The sequence below is a fragment of the Lepisma saccharinum genome, chromosome 4 (genome assembly GCF_977018435.1).
Source record: "Lepisma saccharinum chromosome 4, izLepSacc3.1, whole genome shotgun sequence".
NCBI classification, from domain to species: Eukaryota; Metazoa; Arthropoda; class Insecta; order Zygentoma; family Lepismatidae; genus Lepisma; species Lepisma saccharinum.
The window spans coordinates 117,238,666-117,253,584 of record NC_139232.1 but is presented as its reverse complement, the minus strand read 5'-3'; the positions used below and the strand labels follow the sequence as shown (position 1 = coordinate 117,253,584).

The following is a 14,919-nucleotide window of genomic DNA, read 5'->3' as shown; positions in this document are numbered from 1 at the left end:
AGGCTAATAGGGACTGGACCTACAGTTTAAAGTGGGATCCAAACATTATGTGCCTCCACCAAGTATCTAACCCTGGACCCCTTGATTACAAGGGGATGACGTTACCACTACGCCATCGGGGAGGCAAAAAAATGTATACTTAACCCCCCCTCCATCGAAAATCCTGGGCACTCCACTAACTCTGGTATTCAAAAGGATTGATTCTTCTTGTGTTATCCGCAAGATATGAATTACGGTTTTGTTTATCAGAAGGCAGGACAAGAACGAAAAGTTGCATTTTTATGTTGGGAGTTGATGAGTCATTGCTGTCAGAAGCGATATCAGCAAGCACTGCTTTGGAACAGCCAGACATAACACTGGCGCCTGTAGCAGCCTCCGCCCCAGACAGATTAGCACCAACAAACAGGTGGCAGAACAGATGGTTCTGTGCATTTTAAAGATAAAGCACTTCTTGAAGGCGAAAAGCTGGACCACAGCATTCATTTTTTTTTAATCAGCAGCATGCTTATTCCTGAACCAAGTTGCACAAAGAAAGGGGAAGGATTATTGTAACGGATATTAGAGTAATATTTCCTGGTTAGGTTAAGTTGCCGGGATAGAGATAATAAATGAAATAGAGAGGATGGAAATGTGGACGAGCTCTGGGTTGGAATGTTTAAAAGATGGGGAAAATACAAATTTAGAAAAATTGGATTCCATGTGAGACGAACTAACAATGGAGGGTTTATACAACGTTCAACCGCATGATAAGGAACCCCTATCTATCTCCCAAACTTTCCCATAAAGTTCCCAACTAAATACCAAAACTGACAAACCCGTCCCTTTTCGCCTCGCCAGTAGCATAGGTAGCTATGACACGTGAGCCACAGCTGAGAATTCTCCAAATTAAAACTACTAATTGTGAAATTCACTCAAACTTGCCAGAGAAACCGAATCTTAACTTCAATCTGTCATTACGATATATTGTATGCTGACCTTTAATAAACTGATGTTCCCAATCTATGTCTCATCATTCATCAAGAGATATACCACTCTTTGGGACACCCTGTATATAATTGACATATGTGCAGATCTTGAATGATACCAGTTAAGTTTAAAAATATTTAAAGATTACTCGGCAAGCCACTCAAAATTAATAATTCACATGTTATAACAAAGAACTATACTTGTTTCCCGGACCCACTAACAGATCACTCCCGAGCCTTTACTACCTCAAGGACCCTGGAAACTATTCGTGGCACATGAGTACCCTGAGACCATACACAGAACCCAAATCTACACTGATACCTCTGAAACTTTCGCATCCCTTGAAGATAACCCACAAAGAAATCAGTTTATGTCTAGTGAGGATGTTTAATGATGACCAATGTGACCCAGAATTCCCCCCTCCTGGAAGTGAAGACTGTCATTAGTACACATATTACTAAATATCTACGCACTGAGAAACCATTTAGGTGAAAGTGCAACACCACAGTTCAGAAATACACATTTATTAACAAAGAATGTAATAAAATAATCATCTCTTTCAGGTATAAAAGCGTTAATCCACATTACACCAGGCTATACGTCATTATTCAAGTCAATGTTTCGTACAAGAAACTACCCATGAAGCTACTGATTTTCATATTATTCAAAATCAAACATGTCTGTATGGACATGTAAATCAAGATAGGATGCCTTTTACACAGTCACATCCCGAGCATGATCTCCCTTGCAATAGGAGAATTAAAAATCAAAAGAAACTCGACGGATTTCAAATTTAACTAATGGGTAAGAATGTACCATCAGACAACTTGTTTTTCACATGAAAGCTGATATCAGCTGGGAGAGATACCATCCTTCAACTTTAAGGTACTTATTTACTTATGAAAAGGTCACATGACCTGGAGCGAAAATCACTGTATTTCACTCTTTACCATTAAGAGGTATGAAATTTTAATTTATTTATAACAAAGGTACATATTCACAACCTTTTCAGTTCTTTTATCGTTCAGTAATTTTCGTAAATGTATTGTTTTCAAGATGACAGCACGACGCCCTTTGTTCTAGTCCACGATTTGCAACGCAAGAAGTTCGCGAGTTATGGCCATAAGACGCATCACACGAATGCTAGCATGCGTGGAAGATGTAAACTTAACGTTCAAAGTTCCTTGAACAACCATCTGGTTGTCAGTTAAATATAAGAAGAATTTTGTACTTACATCACAGCTGCAAATACAAACCATGTGATTATGCCAGTCAGCCGTAAATTTCACATATCTTCCAATCTGACAGACATTCGTCTCGATACTCGTACATGTAGTACGTGATCCCCAAACTCTTGTGATCCCCAAACTCTTGTGCTTAAAATGTGATATCCAGAATAACTCGTACTATCTTTATAGAATGGATATCGTTTGATTCCTCGGCATTCGTATTTCGTTCCATCTTCCTTCATTCTTCTTTCTTCCCACAAGTCCAAAGAAGTGTTTAAAAGTTCCAGTTCCGGTCAACACTATTTTCTTCTTCTTTTATCCCCGTGAGATCTGATGCACATTCAGTCCCACTGAAGTCAACCACTTTCTTTCAATTTAAGTACACATCAAAGACATAAATCTTTCTGTTTACTACATAATTATTGCTTTGCCGTAATAGTTATAACTGACAATAATTAAAATCTTGAAGTAAAAAGTCTTAATTTTACATACAAATATACATCATCTCCACACATAGAAACAGCAAAGGCCATCTATTGAGCAAAAATCATACTATTTGTGACAGAGCCGTAGGCTACTGCCATCCAGCGAGTAAAACCTGTACTCAATCAAACAACACGCAAATTATTCAAATCGAGGTCTGTGGTAATAAACTACACTTTTGACATGAATTTAGTAAATAATAAATACAGTCTACAATTAAAATATTGTTTATAACAATATTCGTTATACATGTTACTTCGGATGTTGTTCGGGCAGCTCAGATAACACACGACTTTGCATACGACATGACATAAGTGCAAAGGGGAAACGTAGGGGAAGTAAGTTGGAGGGGAACTGCTTGCGAACAACTTCCTCCATTCAGTTAGGAAGCATTCTGAGGTTACTACATGTAGTGAAATGGCGTGTGCCTTTTTTAAAACTTTTTAACTGTTCAATGTTGAAATCCGTGTTTTAGATAGAAGGGTTTTTTTTTTAACTTGTGGGGTCTTTAATTAGCAATAGGATATGGAAGTGGTAAATGTTTTAAGCAAGGTTTTTAAATTCCTGCTCAACCCATATCAAACCCTCATCCTTATTCCTGGTTTTTAAAATATCTTGATGTGGCTATGGAGTGTTTTTCATAGTCGAAGTTTGGACGTGATGAAGAGAACAGTAGATTCTCAAAAGGTTTATAAATAACATACTCACTAAACGTAAGTACTACTTGTTTGTGTTTTTTAAATATTTTTTAAAAATATTTTTAAAAATATGTGTTATTTTACTATTGTGAGTAATTCGCACATTCAGATGATGCTGTTTTCGGACGTCCAGACCTCTGCTCGTCTTTCACACTCGTTCGTCCATCTTTGAACTCATGCACCCACTTCCTAACAGTGTTTTCTGCAAGAGCACTATCACCACACACGGCCTCCAGTTGGCGATGAATATCAGCTGCACAACGTCCAGCTGCGGTAAGGAATTTCACAATTACCCCTTGCTCTTCAAGTGGAAATTCCATTTCCCCAGGCAGTATCAGAAACACGTCTTACTCCTTCAGGCACTGTCACTCAACTACTGCCACCTAGCACACAAAACTGACACTGCTTGAAGACGAAGGATGGAAGTCTCCGATGCCATAGTTATTTCCCTGAAAAGAGAAGAAATGTTGACTTCAGAACAAAACGGCACGTACTTTTGGTGTGCACCTCGTACTAGGAAGGAGTACATAAAAGCGTTGGTAAAGAAGTGTGAATAGTGATTGAGCCATGCTCTCAATTGTCCAAATATGTTTTTGTGGAGGAGGGAAAAGAAAGACACATCAGTCACACTTTTCGAATGTGTTAAAACTAGTGTTTCACGATATATCGCGATATTGAAAAAATACCGTCCCATTTGATATCAACTAGATGATATGTGATCAAAAATATCCAGACACCAGTCAAAATGTGTGTTGTGCATAGTAGGCCACTCTGTGGTGCCATCTACAGTGAGGTGAGGCAAGCAAGGGACCACTACAGGCAGCATAGTGCACGAGACAGCAAAATGGGTCAGTTGAAGGAACTTAGAGACTTCAAACATGGTGAAGTGATTGGGTGCCACAGGAGTAACAAGTCAGTGCGTGAGATATCCACCCTCCTAAACATCCTGAAATCCACTGTCGCCAATGTGATAGTAAAGTGGGAACATAATGGGACGTGTACAACCACAAAATGTTTTGGCCGAGCACCCATGTTGACAGACAGAGACCGCCGAGTGTTGAATAGGGAAGTACAAGAGAACCGGCAATCAGCGATAGCCACCATCACAGAGGAATTCCAAACCAGGGCAGGATGTAATCCTAGCAGCATGCAGTGCGACATGAGGTATGACAACTCGGTTACCATTTACGAGTGGCTGCCCATAAGCCCCACATCACCCAATGAAACGCGAAGCGCCGCCTCGCATGGTGTAAGGAGAGGCGACACTGGTCATTAGAACAGTGGAAATCCGTGATGTGGAGTGACGAATTGCGTTATACCATGTGGCAATCTGATGGTTGTGTGTGACTGTGGCAAATGCCTCATGAACGACATTTATCATCCTGTGTTGTGCCGACAGTGAAATTCGGTGGAGGTGGGTTGAGAGTATGGGCATGTTTTTCCTGGAAGAGTCTTGGTCCCCTCGTTGCTTTGCATGGTACTGTCACAGCACATCATTACGTTGACATTTTACAAACGTTCATGCTGCCTACCATCGAACAACAGTTTGTGGATGATGATTGCGTGTTTCAACATGACGATGCACCCGTCCACACTGTGGGCCATGTGGAACAGTGGTTTCAAGAGAACAACGTCCCACTTATGGCCTGGCCTGCGCAAAGCCCCGATTTGAATCCCATTGAACATCTCTGGGATGTTTTGGAACGCCGACTTCGTGCCAGACCATGCCGACCAACATCCACTGCTCTTCTCATCTTGGCACTCTGCGAAGAATGGGCCACCATTCCCCAAGATACCTTTCGCCACCTGATTGCCAGTATGCCTGCGAGAGTGGAGGCTGTCATCAAAGTCAAGGGTGGCCCCACATGGTATTGATTGCCAGTGCATCCGATGGAGGATGCTTCGAACTTCACGCCCTTATTCCAGTGAGTGTCCGGATATTTTTGATCACATTGAGTATCATCACAAAATTTTGGCGATATGTATCATGTCGGCAATATATCCTCACAATATTTTGGCAATATATATCTTGTGGGCGATATATATATCGTGTCAGTGATATATCGTCACAGGGTCATTCCATGCCAAACCATCCAATTGTGGTTGCATGACCATTTTAGAAAATTTCCATCTATAGTACATGCGTTTCTACATGTTTCTAGATATCAAAACCAATGTTGAAAAAAAAATATATTGTCTTTAGTTCTCCTGGGGCAGCAATTTTTCCAACATGGCGCATGCCTCTTCTTGCTCATGTAGCACTTTTCAGAAACCTTAATATCTCAAAAACCATAAGAGCGAGAGACCTGAAAAAAAATTAATTTTGTAGCTAATGAAGTATACTTTCTATGATATTCATGTTTGTTTTCCTTAAAATTTCATCCTAAGTATGAAAATTATGGTGGAAATTTGGGTAACAATAGTTAAAAAATTGGAATTTTAAGCCCAATTTTTTTTCAATGAAGGTGTTTAGTCTAAGTCTTGATTTTTTTTTCATGTGTAGACCTGCCTGCAGGGTGTCTGTAAATAAAATATCAGTGCTTAGAAATGCAACCCTTTTTTACAGCATGGGCTCAAACATGGCCGTTCATTGAATTTTGACAGTTTTCGGGGTAAAATATCTTGGATGGGTCCTCTTGAAAAATTCTGAAATTTGGCATGAAGGAAGGCCTACATGAACCTAACTCATAGTAAAAATCTCAACTTTTAGATTCAACTCGTTTTGGTCAATATGAGGTAACATATGTCTCCTAATTTCTGACGTTGCAAAGTAAGGTTAAACTGCATCCCATACTTAGAATAATGAAGTCTTTTCTTTTTCTTTTTTTACATTTGGGTTAAATAAAGACTCTAAAAATATAGTAACATAAGGTTTCAATATTTGACTTACCAGAAATTGAAATTACAAGGTATGACAATTGAAAATCTGCAACATCTCATTGCAAAAGGTTTGATTTATTAGGTACCCACGACCAGTTGGTATTGTCGGCTCTAAAACTGAGCATCCCCCACATTTTTTTTAATGTAGCAGTGCATGCAGCTTAATATAGGCAATGGCATGCCCAGGAATTTTGGAAGGGAGGGGAGGGGTGTTACATATACCTTTTTAGTATACATCCCTGTTTTTGCCACATTATCCTGCCTTTGATGTAATCGTTTATGGAATATTAGGCCAAAGGAATTGGGTTATGACCCCCACCAAACCCTTCTTGGTCACTTCACTGAAAGTAGGCTATTTATTTTGGAGGGTCAAAGCTGGTGGAATATATTATTTCTTGTTCCCTTTATTTTCCACGTTTTTATCCCCAAGAAAAGACATTCGTTGATGTAGACGTGAGTCATGCTCAGCAGAAGATTCAGAGACATGTTTTGATAAGATGTGAGGCAAGCCTGGAATTGATCTGTGCATGGACAATCTTTGCAGTCATTCTTCCTTTGCCTAATGTGCTGAGAGTAGTGACTTGTGAATGTTTGTTATCTGTGACTGGAAATGGAGTGTTCTGTAGAATTTTTAACTGGAGAGGACTGTCATAATTACACTTTTATTAAGCTTTCCAAAGACTTAACGAACTCAGTGAAAATGATAAAACACTTCTTAGGTCAAGACTACAGGTGGATGGCTTAGAAACAATATGCAAATACCATTGAAAAGAGTTTTTTGTATGGTAAATTATGTTGTGATCTTCAGAAGTACCACTTAAAGAAAAAGTTAAGTAAGGGAATTATTGAAATCAATTTGCATCATATGGTGAGGCAAAAAAGTGTCAAGTAAACCTTATACCAGTTAAATTAATATGCCTGACATGTTGGAGTAAAAATTTCATATCTGGAGAAAGTGACTCCCTTAAATGCCAGAGTGGAAATGATGTTTTTGGGCCAACCCAAGAAAAACTAAAGGAAATGCATAAAGTCTTTTCTGTTTTTGATGTATCTCCTGTTTCAAGACTGAGGAGGCTGATTGCAGAAAAACAATAAAGTGTTCTTGCTCGAAAAACTATTCACATCATCCAAGGAGTGCAAAGGAAACTGGAAAGTTGATTTTCACAAAGTATTAGAACTGAAGAAAAGGAAGGCAAGTGTGACAATCCTTTGCGAGGCCAACACAAATATATAATGGAAATTATAAGAAGAAAAATGTAAATTAGCAAAAACTAATGTTGAACAGGTCAGAATCATCAGTTTGATTGCTACCACTTGGTCAAGAAAAAATATATGTGATGAATTGAAGGTTTCTGATAATTTACTTAGGAACTTAGTGAAAGAACAAATAATTCTGCCTGATTTGACAAAGAGAATGAATAGGAAACTGGAGCTGACAAGGCCAACTGTTCATGGGTACCTAATAAATCAAACCTTTTGCAATGAAATTTCGTAAAGGTAATAAAGGTAAAGTGCTCCCCTGTGCATGGCACCACTCCATGAAGGCGTATAGGGGGTGTGGGAGTAACGCCCCCACACTTTCTTGATCCGGTCATGGGTGGGGGTGATGTGATGAGCATCACACCCCTGACCGCCTTTATGCCCCAGGGTTTCCCTCAGGTACCCATGAAATTTCGCAGATTTTCAATTGTCATACCTTGTAATTTCAATTTCTGGTACGTCAAATAATAAAATCTTATGTTACTATATTTTCTGAGTCTTTATTTAACCCAAACATAAAAAAGAAAAAGAAAAAACTTCATTATTCTAAGTATGGGATGCAGTTTAACCTTACTTTGCAACGTCAGAAATTAGGAGACATACGTTACCTCACATTGCCCAAAACGAGTTGAATCTAAAAGTTGAGATTTTTACTGTGAGTTAGGTTCATGCAGGGTTTCCTTCATGCCAAATTTCAGAATTTTTCAAGAGGACCCATCCGAGATATTTTACCCCGAAAACTGTCAAAATTCAATGAACGTCCATGTTTGAGCCCATGCTGTAAAAAAGGGTTGCATTTCTAAGCACTGATATTTTATTTACAGACACCCTGCAGGCAAGTCTACACATGAAAAAAAAATCAAGCCTTAGACTAAACCCCTTCATTGAAAAAATTGGGCTTAAAAATCCAATTTTTTAACTATTGTTACCCAAATTTCCACCATAATTTTCGTACTTAGGATGCAATTTTAAGCAAAACAAACATGAATATCATAGAAAGTATACTTCATTAGCTACAAAATTAATTTTTTTTCAGGTCTCTAGCTCTTATGGTTTTTGAGATATTAAGGTTTCTGAAAAGTGCTACATGAGCAAAAAAAAGCCATGCGCAATGTTGGAAAAATTGCTGCCCCAGGAGAACTAAAGACAATAAATTGTTTTCAACATTGATTTTGATATCTAGAAACATGTACAAACGTATGTACTGAAACAATTTTTTTTTCTAAAATGGTCATGCAACCAATTATTTTAACCCATCCACTTACCTAGTCGTCGAATCGACGGCCTGACTGGACGTTCGCTTCCCATACCTAGTCGTCGAATCGACGGGTTCCCGATTTTCATCATGTAGTTCCTTTTTCATTCAATAGATGGCAGAGGTTGTATGATCTTTCAAATCTATGACGTGTACATTTGTGCTGCTAAGTTTTTCATACCATTTCAAGCGTGTTTTGTTCAGTAATTTCTCATGTAAACAAACATTCATTTGTTACGTCTTGCAAACATGTTGCATAAGAATGTTGTAGATGATTCTGCAATTGAAAAGTTGCTTTTCGATAGCGATGAAAAGGAAAATGTGGATTTTGGAAGGGGAGATGAACACGGGGGTTCATTTTATGTTAGTGAAATTGAAGAGTGTAGTGAAAGTGAGGAAGAGGTGGCTGTGGCAGGAAAAATATAAAAGGTTGAGGAATGGAAATGGAATGCAACGATGTGTGTGATCAAATTTATTAGGTGAGTTTCTAATTATCTTTCAAGTAAACTGCATATGTGCATACTTATTACTATACTTCCACTTCAATATATAAAATTTTCACGTAAATTGCTTGGATAGTTTAAACAATATTTGACATCTTGTCTTGCTGTGCAACCTTCATGCCAAATTTAAATGGTATTTCATGGCAAAAAAATTGGCATTTAAATGGTAAGCGGATGGGTTAACTGTTTGATTTGACATGGAATGACCCCAGAATATTTGGCAATGTATATCATGGAGAAGATATTATCTCCAATATCACGATATTGAAAAAATATTGTATTGTTTGTGACAATATATTGTGATATGAAATTTCCGATATCGTCCATCCCTAGTTAAAACCCTAGAGAAAGCAGCATTTATATGTTCCCGATCGTAAGGCAGGAGTTCAAGGTCACATGGTGAATGAATGAGACTGCTACAAAAACTAGGAAGATGGGAAGGAAAGGTTGCCATACGGAACAGGCTTCAGGCATTTTTTGTCATCGGCAGGTCTTGGAAAATGTATAAAGCGGGGAAACGAGAGTTACGGTAAATATAAGATCGAGATAAACGTCCTAATGTTCAACATGTTTTTTTGCAGAGAATTGGCTGAATAGATTAAGTGGGTTCACTGTCTACTTATCGTGATTTTGTGAATTTACAATAACGATTTAGAACAGATTAGTGCTACAAGGGTCGTTCAAGGTTGACCGGGATTTTTGTACGTAAAAAATCGATGAATAGCCGGATCATGGTGAAACATGCGGATGACGTAATGTATTCCTTCGTGAGTAACTAGCGCCCAGCATGACGCATTTCGCGCATGCACAGCAGTTGCAGCAAACATGGTAGCAAGCAGTGTGTCTGTGGCTGTGGAGCAGCGGTGTGTAATCAAATTTCTCGTGAAGGAGAAAGTGAAACCGGCTGAGATTTTCAGACGATTGCAAGCACAGTATGGTGAACAAACGATGTCGGGGACAAGAGTGTACGAATGGTGTGAGCAGTTTCGCGAAGGACGGGAGCTGGTGACAAATGAAGCGCATGGACACATTCGCCCCGACTGCAGTCACAGCAGTGAATATCGCACGTGTTGAGCAAATGATTCTTGAGAACCGGCAAGTAACAGTGCGGGATATTGCTGCCAAGGTGAATATCAGTGTCGGGAGTGTTGAGACAATCATTCACAACCACTTACGCTTGCGCAAAATCTGTGCAAGGTGGGTTCCCCGCCAGCTGACATTCGATCAGAAGTGGACATGCAGGACGGTCTGTGAACAGCTTCTGAATTGGTTTCAAGCAGAAGGTGATGAATTGTTGCAATCCATCATCACGTGTGATGGAACATGGTTGCACAATTCAACCCCAGAGACCAAAAGACGCAGCATGGAGTGGCGGCATAAAGCAAAACTCAGCCGTCCGCTGGAAAGATCATGGCAAGTGTCTTCTGGGACATGAAGGGCGTTATCCATGTGGATTTTCTGGACAAAGGGAGCACGATTAATGCCCAGTATTACTCCACATTGTTGAGTGGTGCTGTACGAAAGTCCATTCGCAAGAAAAGACCTTGGATGTTGTCTGGAAATGTCATTCTTCTCCATGACAATGCCCGCCCTCACACGGCCAATGTGACAAAAACTCTGGCCGACATGCGCTGGGAAGTTCTGTCCCATCCCCCCTACAGTCTGGATTTAGACCCCAGTGATTATCATTTGTTTGCACCCCTTAAAGACCATCTGGGAGGGAAGAAATTCACGACAGACGAAGCACTGCGGAGCGATGTATTCCAGTGGCTACGACAACAACCAAGTTCTTTCTACGCCAAAGGAATTCGGGAGCTGCCAGAACGATGGCAACGGTGCCTCGGCGCGCACGGAGAATACTTTGAAAAACTGACATAGTTTGGTATTTCTTCTGCTACCTATTTCCTCTGCAGAAATAAAAGTCCCGGTCAACCTTGAACGACCCTTGTACAGCGTGTTTCAAAAAGAATATACGTATTACAAAGTATTGTTTTGTCCAAACTATCGATCGCTGCGCCCCAGCTCGGCTATTAGAGAAACAAATACATAGTCTAGTTTATATAATAGCCGCTAGCTGTCAGTTGTGTTCTGTTTTGCTTGGTAACCGTCAGTTGTTTGAAATAGCTACTCCGCAGCAGAAATCATTTTGTGTTCTCGAGTTTGCGAAGTGCAATTCCGTGATTACAGTGCAAAGACGTTTCAGGTTGAGGTATCAAATTGATCCTCCAAATGGGTGGAACATTCGCAGATGGTATCGACAGTTTGTAGATACAGGATGTGTATGTAAAGGAAAGAGTCCTGGCCGCCCTCGTGTTCCTGAAGAAAATGTTGCACGAATTCAAACTGTTTTCCAACGTAGCCCTTCAAAATCAACTCGTCGTGCCAGTCGGGTGTGTCATTTTGTAACGAGATTCTTGATGCTATTGACAATGACAACACTTTCGCACAACGCATTGTGTTTAGTGATGAAGCTGCGTTTCATGTCAGTGGTCAGGTAAACAAACATAATGTTCGCATTTGGGGCCTACATAACCCACATGCATTCATTGAACATGTACGAGATTCGCCCAAAGTGAATGTGTTTTGCACGATATCCCGATCATCTGTTTACGGCCCATTCTTCTTTGATGGAAACACGGTTAACGGTCATCAGTATCTCTCTATGTTACAAAACTGGTTAATCCGAGGCTGCACGAAGACAACTTCATTTTTCAACAAGACGGGGCACCCCCTCACTGGAGTCGCAAAGTGCGTGATTATCTGAATGAAACTCTACCGAACCGTTGGATTGGTCGTCAAGGAGCTGGCGACTTAGCATGTATCAGCAGGGCTCCACGGTCACCGGATTTAACACCCTGTGACTTCTTCCAGTGGGGTAATGTTTATGTACCACCACTCCCACAGAACCTGGAAGAGTTGAAGAACCGGATCCGTACTGCCGTAACATCAGTGACGAAGGACATGCTTGCCCGAGTATGGGAGGAATTTGAGTATCGATGTGATATTGTTCGTGTCACTGCTGGAGGACATCTGTAATCTTAACTTGAGAGGTTCGTAAGTATGTGTGTCAAGTTTCATCTTCGTATGTCTTAAAGTTTAATAAATATATGCATGCGAAATACGTATATTCTTTTTGAAACATGCTGTATATAGCAAACTTTTGGGTATATGCAATACACCTTTTCTTTATTTCTGTGCTTAATTTTACCATTTTAATTATCTTTCAATAATACGTTTTTCTGAGTTATACATTTTTTCCCTTCTGTCCCCCATAAAACGTATAACTGATATTTCACTGTATTTTATGCAACTGCAACCCAATATTTGAACCCAGACTTCCAAAATGTAGCCTCTCCATGCTTCTCTGTTTAAGCTTTCTTCCTAAGCTTGTGTTCGTGTCTTCTCTTCATCCTTTCCCTGGGCTTCCCTTTGCCCTCTTGTTGTATGGTTTCCTACTTTTTTCCCACAAGTTTTTTTTGATTCTGGATCATCATATTAAATTATTTAAGTAATCAAATTAAGTTATACCAATTTTAATATTCTGATTATCTCTTGTGTAATTCTTTGGATATTTTGGTAACTGGTATAATTGCAATGGAATACTTTTATAAACACTCAATTACTCTTTAAGCATTGGTATCGGGAATTCATATCGTCAAAACATTGGTATTGGTTTGAAGTGGTGTTGACGTGACCCTAAGTAAGGCAAAATGTTTCATGGTGATTGTCCTGTCATCTATTTCATCACAATGAACCCTGGAAAGGTAGAAAAGTGGTCACTTTATGCACAGATAAGATAACCAAGACTGCACCTACATTTTTAAAGTGAGGTCCAAATCACTGAAATGTAATGCCTGTGATTATTTAACCTAGAACTCCTTGATTAGAAATTGTTGGCATTAACCAGCATGCTATTGGGATGTTCCAGTCCAGTCACATAAAACAAATGACAAAGAGAAATTAAATGTGAATGTTTAAAAATGCTTATTTAGTCAAGTGTGTTATCTTTTTTGTTTAATTGTAACAATGAAGATTGTGATTTGATGAAATTTTTGAAGGTGCAAGCAGACTGGAAAGTGGACCTACAGTGTTCAGTGCCAAGGTCATAAGTTACGGCACAGCAACAAGGGCAGCTCAGTCACATGTATATGTGAAAGCTTTTGTAGGAACATATGTACTATTTCAGTTATCTAAATGTGTTTATTGTTCTAGGTAAATTTCATTTGAATATACCCCCAGAAACGCCAGCATTTCTTTGTGAAAAAATTGCTGTGGAAGTTGATCTGAAGAAAATGGCCGACATGACAGTTGAAGACATGATACAGAAGCAGAATGTTCTCTACATATCACGAGGACAACTGAAAAAGCATACCAGCACTGTCTTAAATTTTGGTCTTAATATACGTTACATTGCTCAACAGGTATGAGTGCCAATTTTGAGTTTATTGCACCACTGTTGTGTCATTTGTAAAAAAAAATATGAAAGAATCTGCAATTTTATTTTATTTTATTTCATTTGTTAAAATTTGTATGCACTGCTGTTAAATGAATGTCTAAATGTGCATTTTTTAAAAGACAAAACCTACCTTGTCATGAAAATTGATTACCATTCTGATTTTTACCAAACATGCTTACTTTACATTGGATCAGTTTCATCTACTGGTATCACTAGACTTCGCATCAGAACCTATTAGCAATGTAAAAATTTAATACTGATGCATTCCGAACTCTTCAGCTCTTTGAGAATACCATTTCTTATTTTATCCTGCAAAATGTAAAGTGAATATCTGAGAACACACATGTTCATTTGTAACAGGTGAACATGCCATTGCTGAGGCTTCTGCACCAGATCAGCACCATGTACCAGAACGTAAAAGAGACTCAGATGGAGCTGAAGGAGCAGCAGCCAGAGGTGAAGAGGGAAAATGCAAGTCTCGGGAAGAATCAGAAGAACGGCTCCTCCTCAAGTAAGTTTAATAACATAGTGTGTAGAAAACTTATCAGTTTCTAGTATAAAGTAGGGCACAGGTAAATATGCTTAGCTATGATACAAAGCTTTCTGCCTGATAGTAGGTGATTTTATTTAATCATTGCACAATTTCTGTAGTGCTGCCAGCTAAAGGTAGAGTAACTATTCTATATAGTTTTCAAGGTTGCCTGGGTATGGATGTTCCTTTGTGAATTTTGTTGAATTGTCAATTGTCCTTATCATCACAATTTGTTATCCAAAAGTGGAAGAAAAGTATTGTAATTCATGTCCATGGAAAAGACACTGTTGATAATAATTAAACGTAAATGAGTTACTTCCACAAAATCTACTTGTAGAGGTTCTATTAATTTCAGTGGCCTCTGCCACCATCCACTTGGGTGGCACAGACCACTGAAATTAATAGAACCTCTACAAGTAAGTTTTGCAAAAAAAAAAAAATTTGGTGACTTGTATATGTCTAACAATTAACTATTTTATAATAAGAAATATACAAGTTTTGATTTTTGAATGGAAGTGAACATGTTCTTTTTGTAAATAAAAATGTAACTGTTTGTTATCCCATATTCTGTGTAGTTCTATTTTTCTAGATAACATAGTCCAAATTTTTTGCTCTTCCATTCCTTGTGTGTTTCTTCAGCAACTAGCTCTGGGAATA

At 39.0% G+C, this 14,919-nt stretch overlaps 1 protein-coding gene across 12 annotated transcripts in view; it reads left to right on the top strand.

Annotated features, from left to right (window-relative positions):
• The window catches only part of tweek (transmembrane protein KIAA1109 homolog tweek), a 211,042-nt gene that overhangs the window by 96,576 nt on the left and 99,547 nt on the right, over positions 1 to 14,919 (top strand). For 11 of the 12 annotated variants that reach the window (XM_083121295.1, XM_083121294.1, XM_083121287.1 and 8 more), the window contains 2 exons: positions 13,487 to 13,695; positions 14,091 to 14,241. In XM_083121295.1, the coding sequence (XP_082977421.1) occupies positions 13,487 to 13,695; positions 14,091 to 14,241 (360 nt within the window). The remainder of the gene's footprint in view (positions 1 to 13,486; positions 13,696 to 14,090; positions 14,242 to 14,919) is intronic. The other variant, XM_083121288.1, reaches the window with a different exon arrangement.